This window comes from Pangasianodon hypophthalmus, chromosome 4 (genome assembly GCF_027358585.1).
Source record: "Pangasianodon hypophthalmus isolate fPanHyp1 chromosome 4, fPanHyp1.pri, whole genome shotgun sequence".
NCBI lineage: Eukaryota > Metazoa > Chordata > Actinopteri > Siluriformes > Pangasiidae > Pangasianodon > Pangasianodon hypophthalmus.
In genome coordinates, this window is record NC_069713.1 from 4,197,589 (window position 1) to 4,215,806 (window position 18,218).

The window sequence follows — 18,218 nt, forward strand, 5'->3', positions numbered from 1 at the left end:
ATTCCTAGTGTGTTCTTGGCCCTTTCTGAAAGGTGCTGAGACGACATGGGATTATTTGGGAATGATTATCCTAGGCTGGCTCCTAGGCTGGCTCCTGCCTCCTGCGGGTTTCACCCTGTCTTAACTGGTCCCTCTGAGTATTATTGCTCAAGGCCGGTTCATGCCAATTGTTCTGCGTATTTTTTTCACTTTTTTTAAGGAATAAAAAAAAGGAGCTTGTCATGTTACAGGGAAACAGCAAATCATAAACTTCTCTGACAAATATTTTTTCTTACTCCTTCTAATGAAACTGTAGTGAAAAGGGGAAAAAATCATGACATACCTCTCGCTGTAATCCTGACAGGATCACTGAACATTGTGTAGTAGTTTCTCCTGCGTGCGCGACACTGGTACACTGTTTCTCCTGCATTATTGGCTGTCACATTAAGTGTGTGTGCTTGTTCACTCTTCAGAAGCTGTAACAGCTGATTATTTTTGTACCAGAGAAACTTCCATCCAGTCGACTGCTGCAGCTCACAGCTCAGAGTGATGGTGTCTCCAGTGTAGACGGAGCTCTGAGTATTCACTCTCGCAGTCGGTTTGGGTTTTACTGTTGGTATGAAATGATGAAGGTGTCAGAGCTGCTTTTCACTTTACAACATAAGCAGTAGATTCACTGTGCTTTAACATATGTTTTGTGTTTAAAACAAACCTTTATATTTAACATTTGATAAAATATGTTACAATTGTATGTTTTCTTACACAGCTGGTTTTCAGTATATTTTCTATGTAATGTAACGGGGTGATGGTTAAAGGCATTAATCCTTGTAATGTATGAATACTCATATCTGTAGAGAATGGGGCTTTTAAGAGTCAACTGATGACATCATCTCGTATGCAAATGAAGCAACGCAAGTGAGCGGGTGATTAGGAAGTCACGAGGGCAATAGGCTGTGTGTGTAGCGGTATAGAGATTTTCAGTGATTTGGATACTGACGAAGGACATCGTGGCGTTGTGAGAGTTAGCACTGTGAGCCAAGCTAACCTGTGAGCACCTGAGAGCGAAGCGAGTTCTCGTGGTGTGATTGGCCTAACCCTAACCCTAACCCTAGGTGTTTAACGCATGCTTCAGAAGTGAATAGATTTCACACTGACATTCAAAGTGTATTTTAGTTTGAATGTATGCCAGAATAATTGTCAGTGGAATTCTAAGGTGTATGTGTTTTCTTTTAGAATTGCCACTGCCGTATTATTTCCCCCTGATTCCGCATTATTTCCTTGTTTTCTCCTGCATGATTCTCTCTTGTTTTTGCAGTTGAGTTTTCTTTCTTTCTTTTTTTTTTAAACTGCACACCATTAAGATTCATTTAAATTATGTGACCATAAGTGTCTTTTCTTTTATTTATTTAGTCAGACCATGTTTAGCCAAGCAGAGGACATTTTGGTTCTGTATTTTATTTCACCGATCTTCCTTTCATAGGAATAATATCTTGACTAATAAATAGGAATAAAACAACCCCAAATAGTCTTAGTCGGTCCTGTGTGTATTTTCCCAGCGGCCACAGTAACAAAATTTATGATTAGTCTGAAGTGTAAAACACTGTATTTGCTTATTTTAGATTGTTATTTTATAGATCCTGTAAAATCCTGCACCACAATCTGAATATGTCTGCATTTTCTAAAAAAAATAGCAAAAGCATGACTTCCTGCAGTCCAACCATGAAAGTAGGATCAGCCTGGATTTCAGTGAAGATGAAATGTGTTTTGTATGCAGGTGTAAACAGTTAAACAGGTAAATATAAAAACTTCCTTAATTACCCTTTAGAGTAACTCTATACCTAAATGAATCTTGAAAGAAAATGTGTTTGTGTGTTAAGGGGAAGATTTCGGGTTAAGTAAAAACAATCTTTATCAGAGCATCATTTTTGCACTTGTAAGAGAGGACACACAGTTGAGAGTTCATTATTTTATTATCTCCCTTTACATTGTCACTACAAATTTCAATTCAAGTACTTGAAATTATATGGTTCAATCTTTTGTCTTTTTTTTAAATGTTATAAATATGCTAGTTACTGTACATATGTGAGGCAGTCTGGATGTCGCTACAACTGAATTCAGGAAGCCAATCATGATCAAAAGTCAAGTTTTGACCAAAATAGTTTTTTCTGCTAGTACTATGACACTTCTAATTCAAGAAACCTTTTTTTCCATAAATATATTTTACTGAAATGACTTTTTTTTTAATTTAGCTTACTTTCTAACCTTGTCTTGGAGTCTGTCTGCAAGGATCATGTTGGGCAATGAGCTACTTAACCAAACACAGCAGGAAGTGCAGTCAGTATGTCGAGTATGTCAGACATCTAAAACCTCTCGAGTTAAGTGTGCTTCTCTAAGGATTTGATAAAAACTTTGGATAGTTACATATAAACAGACAGAAGTCTAATCAATTCAGTTTGTAATCAGATAGTGGCTGTCAAAATGTCTGCGATGCTCATGTGCCATCACATCATCATTAAAACAGGGAGGAGTGTTTACACATTTTGAACAGAAGACAGCAGACAAAGTTATAAAATATTTAAATGACCTAATACAAAGACATTAATAACTAGAAATATAGTCAACAGAACAGAAGTGAATCAGGGATTATTTCCCCAGCGGTGTTAGTGTGAACAGACATCAGTCAAGTGAAGAGAAGATAATGAGGCTCGTATTTAAATGCTGTGAGTGACTTCTACCTCAGGTGATGAGACGGAGACTGATGTGGATGATGCTGATAATCAAAATCTCTCAAAATTACGGAATGCTCAGATAAAACCTTAGAATTCCAATTCCTTAAATGATCTTCTAATAAATCAGATAATGGCAGAGCCAACACAAGGTGAGATTTACTGCCTTCTTTCTTAATGTTCACTGTGTACTATTAATCAGACTGACTCACCACAATTCTACTGCAAACTTAATATAAAACCCAAATGCTACTGCAAAACACATGATGATGATTCCTGTGAAAGAAATTGGTGTCTACTAGACAGGGAAGTGAAAGTCAACATTAAATAAACAGGGACTCAGTTACTGACAGCTCAAAATCTGAACCCTAAAAATAATGTCATCATATTAAATAAGAAATAAACACCCACAGACTCACCTGATACAGTCAGTGTAACAGCATCGCTGATCTCTGACCTCTGAAAGAAACTGCTCTGTCCTCTGCAGGTGTAGACACCACTGTCAGAGTCAGTAACAGACCGGATTATGAACTCCTGCATTGTGTTGTCTGTGAGTGTGTTATTATTTTTATACCAGCTGTATGTCCGCTGAGTGCTTCCTCCTCTCTGTATGTCACATCTGAGAGTAACATTCTCTCCAATGAACACATGTGTATCAGGCTTTATGGACACCACGACTTTAGGACTCCCTGTAAAACATTCTTTTGTTAATAAACCTTACATAAAGTAATTCCCAAGTGTACACTACTAATATAATTTTTTAGATTGAGTATGAGTACATGTTTTTTGTTACTTGTTGATACTGATATGTGTAACCTACATACTATTAATAAATCAGGGGCATCATGGACAATTTTATTTAGCACTATTTATGTCAGTTGCTCCCATGTGCTGCTGTCATTAAACTTGTGCTGTTTTATAATTAATATGTTAAGCAGCATAAAACTATTTATTCACATCAAAACTTTTGTTGGTCATTCTTTTCTTATATTAAAGCACTATTTATCTTAAGTGAAAGTAATTCTTGTGAAAAGGGAAACCGTAAATCAAGAGCCACACAGTGTGGGTGAATTTACCAAGATCACAAAGTGAATCTACACATGAGATGGTACGAAAAACAAAGACCGAAAATAACTGAGTTAATGTCACATCTTTTATTTAGAGCTATAAAACCTGCATTAGTAAACTAGGAAGAAATTGACAAATTTTGCACAAACTTCTCAGCCCCAAAATAAATCAAATATGCACACAATATACAGAATAAATTATATATAAATCACCTTGAGCATGGGCCACTGGTATAAGTGAAATCAGCACTAAAAAAGGAAACAGAAACAGAACATCACATGAATATAGAAAATATTCAGTCTATTAATGAAAACAGCACATTTTAGGCACACCGAACCCACAAGATTAAATCTTATTCAGGGAATCTAAACTACCATCTGTAAGAAATACATTTTAATCCCTCTTAATAATAAATAAACAAAAACGTCTCCAGGTTACGTATGTAACCATGGTTCCCCGAGGGAACGAGACGCTGCGTCACGAAACGCTATGGGAACGCCCCCGCGTGACCGCGCTCTGAATCACGTGTCTAATCCGTCCAATGGATGGGCGAGACGTAGCGACCCGGAAGCATAAAAGCCCGAGCGGCGAGCCCCGCGTTAGCTTACTGGAAAATGAAGCAAGCGCCGCAGGGACGCCGGAAGTGTGGCACCGAGACGCAGCGTCTCGTTCCCTCGGGGAACCATGGTTACATACGTAACCTGGAGATGTTCCCCTTCAGGAACTCGAGCTGCGTCACGAAACGCTATGGGAACAAGTATACACACGCCGCCAGACTTACAAGTCCCTGCCTCCAGGAGGAGGCAAGCCTAAGGCACAAGGACAGAGGAGCCGGGTGTGGCTCGGGTATCTAGGTCATAAAACCTGGCAAAGGTCAGGGGCGTGGACCATCCCGCTGCGTTGCAGATGTCCTGTAAGGACACACCTGCCAGAAAGGCCTTAGAGGCCGCCACCGCTCGGGTAGAGTGAGCCTTGACCCCCAGGGGACTGGGGAGACCAGAGGACACGTACAATTGAGCTTCCGATGGTCGGGCTCCCTGAAGGGAGGAGGACAGAAAGCCTGCAGCACGACCGGCCGTGGTGCCAAGGAGGGGACTTTCGGTACGTACCCCGCTCGGGGGTACAAGAATGCTTTGGCCAAACCAGGCGCAAAGTCTAAATAGGAAGGGGCCACCGAGAGGGCCTGAAGATCCCCCACTCTCCAAAGAGAGGAAATTGCCAAGAGAAAGGCAGTTTTCAACGTCAGAAGACGGTCCGAAATCTCCTCTATGGGCTCGAAGTGGGGTTTGCAGAGAGCCTCTAAAACCACGGCCAGGTCCCACGAGGGGACCCGAGATCGAGCTGGAGGTCTGATCCTCAGCGCACCGCGGAGGAAACGTGTCACCCAGGGGTGCCTGCCCACTGACTGGCCATCGAGAGGGGCGTGGCAGGCCACAATAGCCGCTACGTACACCTTCAGGGTGGAGTGGGTCAGCCCCGCGGAGAGGCGGGCCTGCAAGAACTCCAGCACTGTACCAACTGGGCAGTGAACAGGGTCAAGCCGGCGGTCTCCGCACCAGGAAGTGAAAAGTTTCCACTTCAGGGTGTACAGTTTCCTCGTAGAGGGAGCTCTGGACTGGAGGATGGTCTCCACAACCTCGGTTGAGAGACCGGAAGCGCGGAGTTGTGCCCCCTCAGAGGCCACACCCACAGCTTCCACATCTCCGGGCGGGGGTGAAGATGGCCCCCCGCCTGTGAGAGGAGATCCCTCCTGATCGGAATCTCCCATGGGGAGCCGTCTAGGAGGGAAATCAGGTCCGAGAACCATACTCGGCCCGGCCAGAATGGGGCTACTAACAGTAGACGAAATCCGTCCCGGCGCACTCTCTCCAGAACTCCCGGGAGCAGAGCGACCGGAGGGAAGGCGTACAGACGCAGCCTCGGCCACGGCTGTACCATGGCATCCAGTCCAAGAGGAGCTGGATGAGTCAGAGAGAACCAAAGGGGACAGTGCGACGTCTCCTGCGTCGCAAACAGATCCACCTGGGCTCTGCCGAACATACGCCATATGAGCTCCACCACCTCGGGGTGGAGTCTCCATTCCCCGGGCACCGGCCCCTGCCTCGACAGGGCGTCCGCTCCCACGTTGAGATGACCAGGGATGTAGGCCGCTCTCAATGAGAGGAGGTTCCCTTGGGACCACACAAGGATCTGGAGCGCCAGCCTGTAAAGGGGGCGCGAACGCAGACCTCCCTGGCGGTTGATGTAAGAGACCACCAACACATGGCGGCCTCTTAGGTCTGGGAGAAAGTGTTTCAGAGCTAGAAACACGGCCAGCATCTCCAGGCGGTTAATGTGCCAAGTGAGATGGCGGCCGCTCCACAGACCACGGGCAGGACGGCCACTCATGACCGCTCCCCATCCGGTGAGGGACGCATCCGTCGCTAGCACTACGCGGCAACCAGGAGCTCCCAGGGCCCGGCCCTGAGACAGGAACCCAGGTTCTCTCCACACAGCTAAGGCACGGCGGCATCGCCGCGTGACCTTGATCATGCGGAGCGGGTTTCCTCTGTTTTGGAAAAACCCCCTGGTCTTGAGCCACCACTGTAGGGGTCTCATGTGCAGCAGGCCAAACGGTATCATGTTGGACGCAGCTGCCAATAGGCCCAGCAGTCTCTGAAACTGCTTTACAGTGAGCGACCGGCCTACTTTCGCTCTCGCGACCGCTGTGAGGACCGACTCGATCCGAGCAGGAGACAAACGTGCCTGCATCGTGGTCGAATCCCACACGACGCCTAGATATGCGGTTCTCTGAGCTGGAGAAAGCACGCTTTTCTCGGCGTTTAGTCTTAACCCCAGTTCATATGGGCGAGAACGGCATCTCGATGCCGAGCCGCCATCTGCTCTGAATGAGCTAAAATCAACCAGTCGTCGATATAGTTCAGTATGCGGATGCCCTGTAGTCGCATAGGAGCCAGGGCAGCATCCACGCACTTCGTGAAGGTGCGGGGTGAGAGTGCTAGGCCGAAGGGAAGAACCCGATACTGGTAAGCTTTGCCCCCGAAAGCGAACCTCAGGAACTTCCTGTGCGGGGGAAGGATGGAGATGTGGAAATGCATCTTTTAGGTCGATCGTGACGAACCAGTTCTCGGACCTGATCTGAGACACGACCTGAGTGACCGTAAGCATCCTGAACTTCAGTCAAGCGACTGAGAGGTTCAATTGCCGCAAGTCCAAAATGGGACGCAGCCCTCCCCCCTTCTTGGGAACAATGAAGTACCGGCTGTAGAACCCTGACTCTCTGTCGTGAGGAGGGACCACCTCGATGGCCTCCTTCCTCAGGAGAGTACGTACTTCCTGCTCCAATACCAGAGCCTGCTCAGGACCCACCACAGTGGGAAGAACCCCAGAAAAACGAGGTGGAGGCGAGCCGAACTGAATTCGGTAGCCTCTTTCTACAGTACGCAGGACCCAATGAGACACATTTGGCAGAAGTTTCCACGCTGCCAGAAAGCTCACTAAGGGAATCAGTCTCTCGAGACTGACCTCAGGTGTAATAGAAGCGGTTAGCTGGGTGCCCTGAGGTGGCGAACCGACATGGGGGAAATGAGCTAACCGCTGCGAAGGCCTCAGGAGAGGCCGCGAGCCTCCCAGACCCGCTACGTTGCCGGGCGAGAACTGGGAGAGGCGCTCGCCGGAGACCGCTGCGCCCTGAAGCACCATAGGTGGCAGGGTTGGCAGATCGACCTCCTGAGGGCACTGGGGGGACCCGGGCACCGTAAGATGAGGTGTACTCCGCGTCGCCCCAGAGGGGCCCGCCCTCGGAAGCCCTGGGCCAAAACCATCAGGGCTTCTTAGCCGCGGCCCTTCTGGACATGAGGACGGTCCTCAGATCCGCCTTAGTGCCCGAAGGGCCGGGCCGGTGCTTTTGGGCCTCCCTGTAGGAGGGGGCCGTACACGGAGGGGGCTGCCCCCACCCAGCAGCCCCACGAGCTAGAGAGCGACGGGGGAGGAACCGCTAGAACGCCGCGGTGCACGGGCGGTCTCCTTGGTGGCGCGGAGGACCAGATCAACGGCCTGCCTGAGCTCAGCTACCTGCTCAGACGTACTCTCCCCCTGCTCGTCCAGCTCTTTAAGCAGGTCGGCCTGGTACGCCTGTAACACCGCCATGGTGTGCAGACACGCACCGGCCTGACCTGCTGCCGTGTACGCCTTGCCTACCAGCACTGAGGTGGTCCGCAGCGGCTTGGTAGGCAACGCCGGAGCCTTCAGGGACGATGCAGCAGCAGGGGACAGATAGCTGGCTAGCGTCTGTTCAACCCTGGGCATCGCCCTGTAACCGGAGTAGTCCAGCCCCGCCACATTAGCGTAATGGGAAGAAGTGGGGCTGAACAACCCGGCTGAAAACGGCCTATTCCAGGACCTCGACACCTCAGTGTGGAGGTCCGGAAAAAAGGGCAGGCTCCGGGGCGGAGGTGGCGGCCTACTGCGTAAAAAGCGCTCATCCAGTCTAGAGCCCTGAGGCTCAGGCCATGACTCAGCGGGCCAGTCAATGCTAAGCTTAGCGACTGCCCGCGTAACCACCTCGAGCAGCTCCCCGTATTGAGGAGACTGCGGCTCAGGGTCGACGCTCTCCACATCGACCTCCTCGGAGGACGATAGGTGGAGCGCCGAGTCCGCTCCCCGGGGGGAAGAAACCACAGAGCGTGCTTCCGAGCCCAGGGAGGGGACAGTGGACCTGGAGGGTGAGGAAGGAGAAAGGGACGGGCCCGTCTCCATTCCCTCCGCCAGGTCCATCTGCGAGCCCCACGAGCGCAACCGCCGCTCTGCCTCGGCAGAAGCGGGGCCGGCACCGCGAGGCACGCTAGTGAGGGCTCCCTCCTCAAAGAGAGCCCAGCGGGAGCGGAGAATGTGCAGCGGTAAACGCTCGCAATGTGCGCAGCCGGCTCCCTCGAGAGCCGACTGAACATGCTCCGCTCCCAAACAGGCAACGCACAGACTGTGTGTATCCCAGCCCGTAATATATCGCGGACAGGGAGGAACACACAGCCTGCCCGCTCTCGCCCTTTGTCTTATCCTTGGCTTTAGGCATGCCGCCGATAAAACACAAACCAGACGGAAAATAGACAAACAATCAACATAGAGCACTTGCTGAAAACAGGAAGCTAACGCAGGGCTCGCCGATCGGGCTTTTATGCTTCTGGGTCGCTACGTCACCCCGCCCGTGACGTCTCGCCCATCCATTGGACGGATTAGACACGTGATTCAGAGCGCGGTCACGCGGGGGCGTTCCCATAGCGTTTCGTGACGCAGCTCGAGTTCCTGAAGGGGAACTACAGTAACTTATACAAAGGTCACTATTCTGCTCATTAAGTTGTTTGTTTCACTTTATTTAATTTTATTGCACAAAGTAACCAAATATGCAGCAGATATTATTATTGAAGTGTGATAATCTTAGCTCTGGAACATAAAACCAATGGACTTTCACACTGTAAGGTTCTTAAAGAGAGAGAGAAAGAGAGGGAGAGACAGAGAGAGAGAGAGAGAGAGAGAGAGAGAGAGAGAGGGAGGATGAACATATGTAATTTATATTTTAGTGCAGTTTTCATATATGACATTTTCTGCAGTGTGGAAAGAGAGGGCAGAGAAGTGTGACCAGACGGGTGGCAGCCTGCAGATGTAAAGTGAAACTACAATGACTTTGACGCTACTGGTAACTGCAATAAATTTTAAATCCTGACCTTATCCACATTGTAATAGATTTAACCAGAACGGTTGAAAAATCTCTTCCAACACTTCTCGTAAGGGGGTGGGGGGATGGGGGATGGGGGAGTAGTATAGTAATAGAATAGTGTTCCTAATAAAGTGGTCAGTTAGGGTATGTTTAGAAGTCTTATCACTCTGAATAGTCATTTGAATAGTATCACTCTGAATAGTCATCCAACTGGCCCTGCTGTGGAGACTCTGGCTTCAAATGGTGATTTTCATCTTAGCCAACTTTTGGCTTTAAAAGAGCTTAGTGAGTGTCAGTGGAGTTAAATTTGCCCACCACATCAACAGTTAAACAGTCAAGTGTTAGTTACTGCTTTCACATGTTCCCCTTCACACCTCCTCCCCTTCTTCATGGCTGAATTTGCAAAACTACACTAAAATAGAAAATAAACCACATCCGCGACCTGGTCTCTGTTCTCAGGCCTCTAACACTCTCACTGCTCTGTGTGTGTACAGGACTAATGAGAAGTGTTTGTTTCTGCACAATTATTGCTCTAATTTTTTAGCACAGACAGATAAATAATTATTAGTGATTTTTTTTAAAGCACTGTGCATTTGTTATATATATATCCTATATACACAGACAGGTAATTAATGAGTAGAGTTTATTTAAAAAACAGTGCTGTGCTGTGTGACTCGTTTACACTCATTAGATTATTTAAACCCTGTGTTTTAAACTTGCTCTACTTGTACTCTTCCCTGTTGAACTATCATAGTTACTGAGAGTAGTTACGCATCAAACTAAACCCGTCCCTTAACAGATATAGATACACTGATCCACCTGAGCAGTCATGCAGAAATACACACAATGTCCTAATCACACAATAAGCTCATCACTCAGGACATTCAGACTGCAGATGAACAACTTTATACCCCACCACTCACTCTAATGAAGACACAAAGAGAACATTTACTCACAGAGCATCACAGGGAGTGGACTGAGCTCCATCCTGTCTCTCTAATGACTGACTGACTGACAGAGCAGAGGTGTGTGTTAAAGTCTTTCCACTTCCTGTGTTCTCTCATGGGGGGTTTGTGGCATGTGGTGGATGCAAGCTTCTATTTTAGTGAACACAGACAACGGCAACTTCCTGTGTACTTACAGAGAGAGAGAGAGAGAGAGAGAGAGAAAGAGAAAGAGAGAGAGAGAGAGAGAGAGAAAGAATGTACATATGTCACTTCTTCTTTTTAGTTGACACGGATGTGGTTGCTCTTATTCCCTTTTTTCACATTAAGACTTTAAGACTCACACTGTAAAACCTATAATGTTTCACTTTACTAGGATTAAAATCATTTGTATTAAAGAATAACACACTGAGTAACAGGGCTGCAAATAGGCAAAATATCTAAATGTACATTATATTCTCACTGTCCACTTTATAAGGAACACCTGTACACCATAATTCATAACCTCATGCAGTAACTTGTATTTCAGAAATGTCCTGGGATTTTCACACACAACAGTCTATATAGATTACACAAACAAAAAGACAGAAAGAAACAGCTTGTTGATAAGAGAGGTCAGAGGAGAATGGCCAGACTGGTTGGAGCTGACAGGAAGGCTGCAGTAGCTCAACATGTGGTGGCCAGTGATTGAAAAGTGAAACTAAAATGCCTTTGATTCCCTCTAGTGGTAACTGCAGTATAATTTTAATCCTGACCTCATCCACACTGTTATAGATTTAAACAGAACTGATTAAAATATATCTTATCACCGTTCAGTCTGCTCATGTACATTGAGAACAGTCTGTACACACCTGTATTTTGAATTCTCTCATTCAAGTTTTAATCTTTTAAAATGACATCTAACTCGGTAACCAGTGGCTTTTCCCATTATAGAGTTAAAAATGCAGTGTGTTATGGAGATGATATTTAACAGAGTTTTGTTAAACATCAAGTTATTTAATGAAATTAAAATTTGTCCTTGTGTGAGGTGAGAGATGAAAATTAATGTATTCTTTATATTAAATGCTAATGCTCATTTTATTTACATTATTAATTGCAGGTAGGTACAGAGACTTTTCGCATGTGTCATCATATCCTGTAATGAACAGTAGTGTTCCTGTTGTCACTATGAACATTGTTTAGGTGCTGAAATGCATGAGTGACTGTGAATCTGAACTGTCTATTAATGGTATATTCCAGATTAAGGTAAGCACTTAATGACTCGCTACATTTTCCACCCTTAGCTAGCTAGCTAGTGTGTTTAAGTTGCATTTGCTAATGAACACAATAGTGATAAACTAGTTATAGCTAGTGTTGGCATCAATCAGGACATGTTCAGGGCTCAGTGAAAATGGTGACTTTATAATATTTTAATGTATGAGTTATCTCACTTATCTGGAGGAGAAACAGCTACATACACTCACTGTCTATTTTATTAGGAACACCTGTAAAACTGCACATTCATGCAGGTATCTAATCAGCCAATCATGTGGCAGCAGCACAATGCAAAAGAATCATGCAGCTACAGGTCAAGAGCTTCAGTTAATGTTCACATCAAACAGCAGAATGAAGAAAAGTGGGATCTCTGTGACTTTGATCATGGCATGGATATTGGTACCAGAAGGGCTGGTTTGAGTATTTCAGAAACTGCTGATCTCCTGGGAATTTCACACACAACAGTCTCTAGAGTTTACACAGAATGGTGAGAAAAACAAAAACCACTGAGTAAGCAGCAGTTCTGTTGATAAGAGGTCAGAGGAAAATGGCCAGATTGGTTCGAGCTGCTATGAAGGATCTAGTAACTCAAATAAGCACTCTTTACAACTGTGGTGAGCAGAAAAGCATCTCAATATGCACAAAATATCGAACCTTATGTGGATGGGTGTGACACTGCGGGACCGTAGAAGGCTGCACGCGCACGCACAAACAGGCAGTAATTGCGGGGGTGGGGGCACGTGCTCTTTATTATCCTTGAAAGTGAAAGTGAAACTTACGGTGGAGGAAAAGAGTGTGAGAATACAACAGACCGGCTGAAGCAGCGAAGAAGTCGTGAAGCGACAGAAACTAGTCTTCCTCACTTCCGTTTACGTCTGCGTCTGTATCTAAGAAATACACAAAAACAGAAAATATTAATATAATGATTTCCACTTTTCCATTTATTTCTCCTCCGCTAGAGTGGCCGCGAGCTCCTTTTATAGCTCCTCGTCTTCTCCGGGAGGGTGAAGAGGAGCCGCGCCACTCATTGGCCGCCAGCCGTGCTGAGTTAGGTCGCTCCGCCCCACAGCCACGCGCACTCCGGCTGTCCAACACAAACGCGGTGCTGAAAGGACGCTGGGCTACAACAGCAGAAGACCACATCAGGTTCCACTCCTCTCAGCCAACAACAGCAATCTGAGGCTATCATGGGCACAGACTCACCGACACAGGACAGCTGAAGATTTAAAAAAATCACCTGGTCTTTTTCCAGTCTTCAACTGTCCATGTTGCTGAAGACACCCAGAGAAATTTTACTCACAGCATCACACAACTTGGTCAATGTCCAAATATTTATGGATCTCACTGTTTTTTTTTCTTTCCCCAAAATTGCATCTAAATAAATAATGTATGGTAAATGTTTTCTTTTTTCTGCTGCTGATTTACAGTGTGCATGCCTAATGGTGAACAAGGAATAAAAAGGGCCTAGATTGCACAATAAGGTTTGAATGTAATATTTTTGTTTCTAGTTATAATCCATGTGTGTAATCTGCTCAGCAAAGCAAAAGCACATAAAAAGCACACTGTAATGGCCGCTATAGCACACACTGTCTAAGGAAGGGGTCCAAAAGGGACTCGTGACACTTTGTCAATAACTGTCAGTATGAAGCTATGTTACTGAATTCATTTTTGTTACTGCTGACATGATAAATGTAAGCGCTGAGGAGCAGGAGCTGAGTTGGGGATGGAGCATGTCGAGCTTTAGTTGAGTCCAGAGCGAGTTTTCTCACTGAATATCACTTCAGTTGCCTTCATAACACAAGCTTATGACATCTAACAGCCAGCTGTTCTTTACAAGAGACCTGAGTTTTAAAAATCTCATACACAAATGATATGGTAACTGTTACAGGACGGTTCAGTGTGGACCCAATTGCAGAGTGAAAACCCCTGCTTGCTTATAAATAACTGGGCAAGCAGAGTTTATATATTGGTGAAATAAAGGTTAAGGGAAAGGTTTGGGGCGTGACTGGTGCAATCTCTCTAGTCACTTCTTTCTTCTGCTATATTTCTTTTCTAATTTGTTTAAATTCTCATTTTCCTTTTCTTTTACTCTTTTACCCTTACCTCAGATAAAGCCCTGATATACAATACCAGTCACTCCTTTACAAAGGTGTGACAAAGGGCTGTGTCAAAGACTGGCCTTAAGTATCCTGCCTGGCAGGTGCAGTTAATCCAGGTTAATCAGCCTGGAGAATTCTGGGTAACTGAGTTCTCCTGAATGGCTGCTCTCACTGTGCTCCACCGCTACCCTCTGCTGGCTGCTGGTGGTGTAGCGCAGCCTCTTACAGTAACAAAAGGGAATAAATGTTTATTTATACAGTAAAATATGCATGAAACTATTTTTCTGCTACAATTTTCCCTTGGAAGAAGTGTGTGATGTTCCTCACTGCAGACACCTACCAAAAATTCTCCCCAATTGTGTAGACTGTGTTTGTGCTCATATATAACAATGATTTAAATACAATCTTGATTTACAAACCTCTAATCCTGACTATCTGAATCCCTCTGCCAGGACTGAGAAGAAATGCACTTAGTAGCTTCTGATTGTCTGAATCACTGCCACTGCTGTAATGTTAATTTCCTGTGTTGTGTTTTGGACATTTTCAGTGTTGTGTTAGTCCTGTACATCAGTGTACCAGTGTGTAGACATGCAGTAAGAGTAATAACATTTCTATTTGATTCCTCATTTACTCCTGAACTTTACTGCAGTGAGATCCTCTACTTACACTGAATAATACTGCAGGATCGAGTTTCTGCTTTTAAGAGAACACTTTATTATTTGAGAAGACTACCCTGAGATCACAAGTAGGAATTTCGAGTTGAGGGGGCGTTTTCTATGGCTTTTTCTGGTCAGAGGTTGGAAATTACAAGTTATGATCTATAGTCAAATGCAGAATCTCTCAAATAGCCACTCTTTGAGCAGAAAAGCATCTCAGAACACACAATATGTTGAACCTTGAGGCAGATGGTCCACAGCAGCTGAAGATCACTCCTGTCAGCCAAGAAAAGGAATCTGAGTCTAGAGTGGGCACAGGCTCACCCAAACTGGCCATTGCTTCATTCCATCTCAACTGGTCCAATGCAGGTTACTTGATCATTTTTAATTTTCCTGAGTTTTTTGAGTGATTACCTCTATGTACTGGCATTACTAAACCACCAGTGTTTTTTTTTTTTTTTCTTTAGTTTTTTTTTAAATTTAGTTCAATTATGACAGCCATCTTTGTGTCATGGCACACAACAAATTTTGGTTATACAGCTCTTTACAGAAACCTCAATATCTTGTCTCAGGATGCTGCTAGCTCCTTGGAACCAAAACTGATCTCTAGAGCACTTTACAAGGTATATGTACACATATAAACATTTTGCAAATTCTTAGAACTTAGAACTTCAGTCCAATTGTAATCTTTTAGGGTCAATTTAAAATGGGAGATGTTCGAGTCCCAGTCTTAATTTTGGGGGTACCTAGGTAATTATAGTGTGCATGCAGAACATCTCAGGTTTGAGACTTCTCTTAATTATTTATTATTTTTTTTTATGGAGGTGAGAAAGTGCAATTTTTTAAAAATTCCCTCACTTTCAGGTTGAATATCACTGGTGGGGGACCGGATACCAACAGGAAATTTTCACAGAAATAAGTCCTCTATAATAGTATTCTGCTATACAATTTTTTTAGTTTGAAATTCCACTGGTTACAGAACAAGGCAGAGTAGAACTTTGGGGAAAAGCCTACTTTATTCATGCATTTTGAGAAATGAACAGATGTAATAATTATAACTAATAAAAAATATTTTACAGTAATTGTGTTTTTGATTGACATACAATAGCATATGCTAGTCAATGAGGTCTATATTGGCAACAGTGAAGCATGATCTATCACAGGGTTCTTCAAATCTGCAGAGTTTAGCTCCAACCTCCAAATTTACCTGCCTGTAATTTTCTAGTAATCCTGAAGACCTTAGTTAGCTTATTCAGGTGTGTTTGATTATGGTTGGAGCTAAACTCTGCAGGACCTCGAGGGCCAGATTTTAAGAACCGGCCTGATCTATCATGTTGGTTCAGATGTACATTTGGTATGCATGAATAGATTTTGTCCAAATATGGAATTGAACAGTGAACAGGGCCATAGACAGAGCTGTAGTGTTGTTTCTCCAGTGATAAAAGCAGTAAGTGACTACAACTCAGAAGACACTTACTGCTTTTATCACAGTAGAAAAAGCATGGTTTTAAATGTAGACTACCTGTGGAAAGCTGCTGATTTTTGACTACCATCAACATCACTGCTTAACCTGTCTAAAATTAACAACAAACAGAATGAAAAGATATAAAATATATATGTTTTAAGGAAAGTATTATTTGTATATATCACAAGGATAACCTACATTTCATTCAGAGCTGTACATCTTTATTCATATTTTATCTAAACTGTGCTGAAGTACAGAATGAGTTCTCTAACGTAAGCCTCCTCTTTGTCTTGTACCTCGTGCATGCATAGAACACTGTTTAAGCCACAAACAAAGTCATTTCAGGTGACATTATTGAATGTGGTGAGATGACTAACAAAGCATCAGGTCATGTGTAAAGGCATAGAAAATGGTTAGAAAATGTAAATTATAAAGAGAAAATTTTCAAAAACAACATTATTTAAAAGGTGTGTGTGTGTGTGTGTGTGCGTGTGGATCAACAGATCAGATGACCGCAGCAATGATCCAGGACAGCATGCTGCAGAACCAAAAATATAAATATTCACCCCAGGCAACTTTACTTTCATGTTAATTCATTCTTTCATCAGTGAAGTTTCAACAAGAATAACTCACTTTGTGTAAGAAAACAGTGACAGACTTACATACTTCACTCATGTTTCTTCTTCTTTGGTGTGTGCAGTACCAGACACCAAGTGTTCGTATCCAACCGAAAACCAAAAGTGCAAGTATATGAGTAACAGAAAAATAAGTATTTTATAGCATCATGTCTACCTTAAATAATGCTTTAAAAATGGGAGATATCATTTTTGTAATTTTATACAGATATTTTTGTACCCTAAAATACATACACTATATGGACAAAGGTATTGGGAAACACCTCTTAATTATTGAATTCAGGTGTTTCATTCAGACCCATTGCCACAGGTGTATAAAATCAAGCACATAGCCATGCAGTCTGCATTTACAAACAGTCGTTCTGAAGAGCTCAGTGAATTCAAGCGTGGTACTGTGATAGGATGCCACCTTTGCAATAAGTCAGTTTGTGAAATTTCATCCTTGCTAGAGATTCCACGGTCAACTGTAAGTGGTATCATTGGAAAGTGGAAACGTGTAGGAACATCAGCAAATCAGCCATGAAGCAGAAGACCACGTAAAGTCACAGAGCGGGGTCACCGAGTGCTGAGGTGCATGGTGCATAAAAGTCGCCAGTGCTCTGCTGATTCCATAGTTGAAGTTTTCCAAACTTCCACTGGCATTAATATCAGTGCAAAATCTGTGCGGCTGGAGCTTCATGAAAAGGGTTTCCATGGCCGAGCAGCTGCATGTAAGCTTCACGTCACCAAGTATAATGCCAAGCTTCGGGTGGAGTGGTGTAAAGCACGCCACCACTGGACTCAGAGAGCCCTGATCTCAATGCCAATCAACACCTTTGGGATGAACTTGAATACATTGCGAGCCAGGCCTTCTCGTCCAAAATCAGTGCCTGACCTCACAACTGCTGTACTGGATGAATGGGCAAAAATTCCCACAGAAACACTCCAAAATCTTGTGGAAAGCCTGCCCAGAAGAGTGGAAGCTGTAAGAGCTGCAAAGAGGGGACCATATTAATGTATTTAGAATGTGATGTCATTAAAGTCCCTGTTGGTGTAAGTGTCAGGTGTCCTAATACTTTTGTCCATACAGTGTTTTTTTTTTTTATTTTACTTGTATATGTATCCAGTTAAAAGTGCATTAATAAAAGTAATCATATTAAAAATTAATAAAAGTAATCGTATTAAAAATTTCTTTTTAAATGTGTCAAAATGTGCAAATGAGCCACATGTATATAAAATTAATTATATTTCTTCCCTTAATAATAAGTGTACAGAATAAGTAGAAAAGGAAAAGCAGTAAAAAGAATTAAAAAATAATAAGAAATGTTTCTTGGGTACAGGAAGGGGATGAGCAGACTTTACTACTCTGAGCGTTTTAGGAAAAACAGAAGACAAACACAAATCACAGTTTTCCAGCGATCTGTTTGATAACTGTAACTTCATCAGTGGACACAGACACACGGCTCACTACAGAGAGAAAGAAAGTGATTGCAATAAATATGTTTATAAATAGATTTCTCCTCACATTGCTATCACTGATGTTACAAACTAATTAACTTTTTGAATCAGTGACCGCAGCAAGAAATCAGTTAGTTATTTGGCATGTCAGTATTTTGCATGTTCATAGCTAATTATAGGGCCTTTCGCACCGTGGGAACCTTTTCATAGTACCCGAACCTAAATGTGGAACTACCCACTTT

General features: G+C 43.9%; 1 protein-coding gene across 1 annotated transcript in view; it reads right to left on the reverse strand.

Moving 5' to 3' along the window:
* The window catches only part of LOC117597097 (Fc receptor-like protein 5), a 42,963-nt gene extending 30,136 nt beyond the window's left edge, over nucleotides 1-12,827 (reverse strand). Inside the window, exons 1-4 of the mRNA XM_053233246.1 lie at nucleotides 12,548-12,827; nucleotides 3,986-4,021; nucleotides 3,125-3,394; nucleotides 323-589 (exon numbers count right to left, since the gene is read on the reverse strand). Coding sequence (XP_053089221.1) covers nucleotides 323-589; nucleotides 3,125-3,394; nucleotides 3,986-4,021; nucleotides 12,548-12,827 — 853 coding nt within the window. The remainder of the gene's footprint in view (nucleotides 1-322; nucleotides 590-3,124; nucleotides 3,395-3,985; nucleotides 4,022-12,547) is intronic.
* Nucleotides 12,828-18,218: the final 5,391 nt, after the last annotated feature.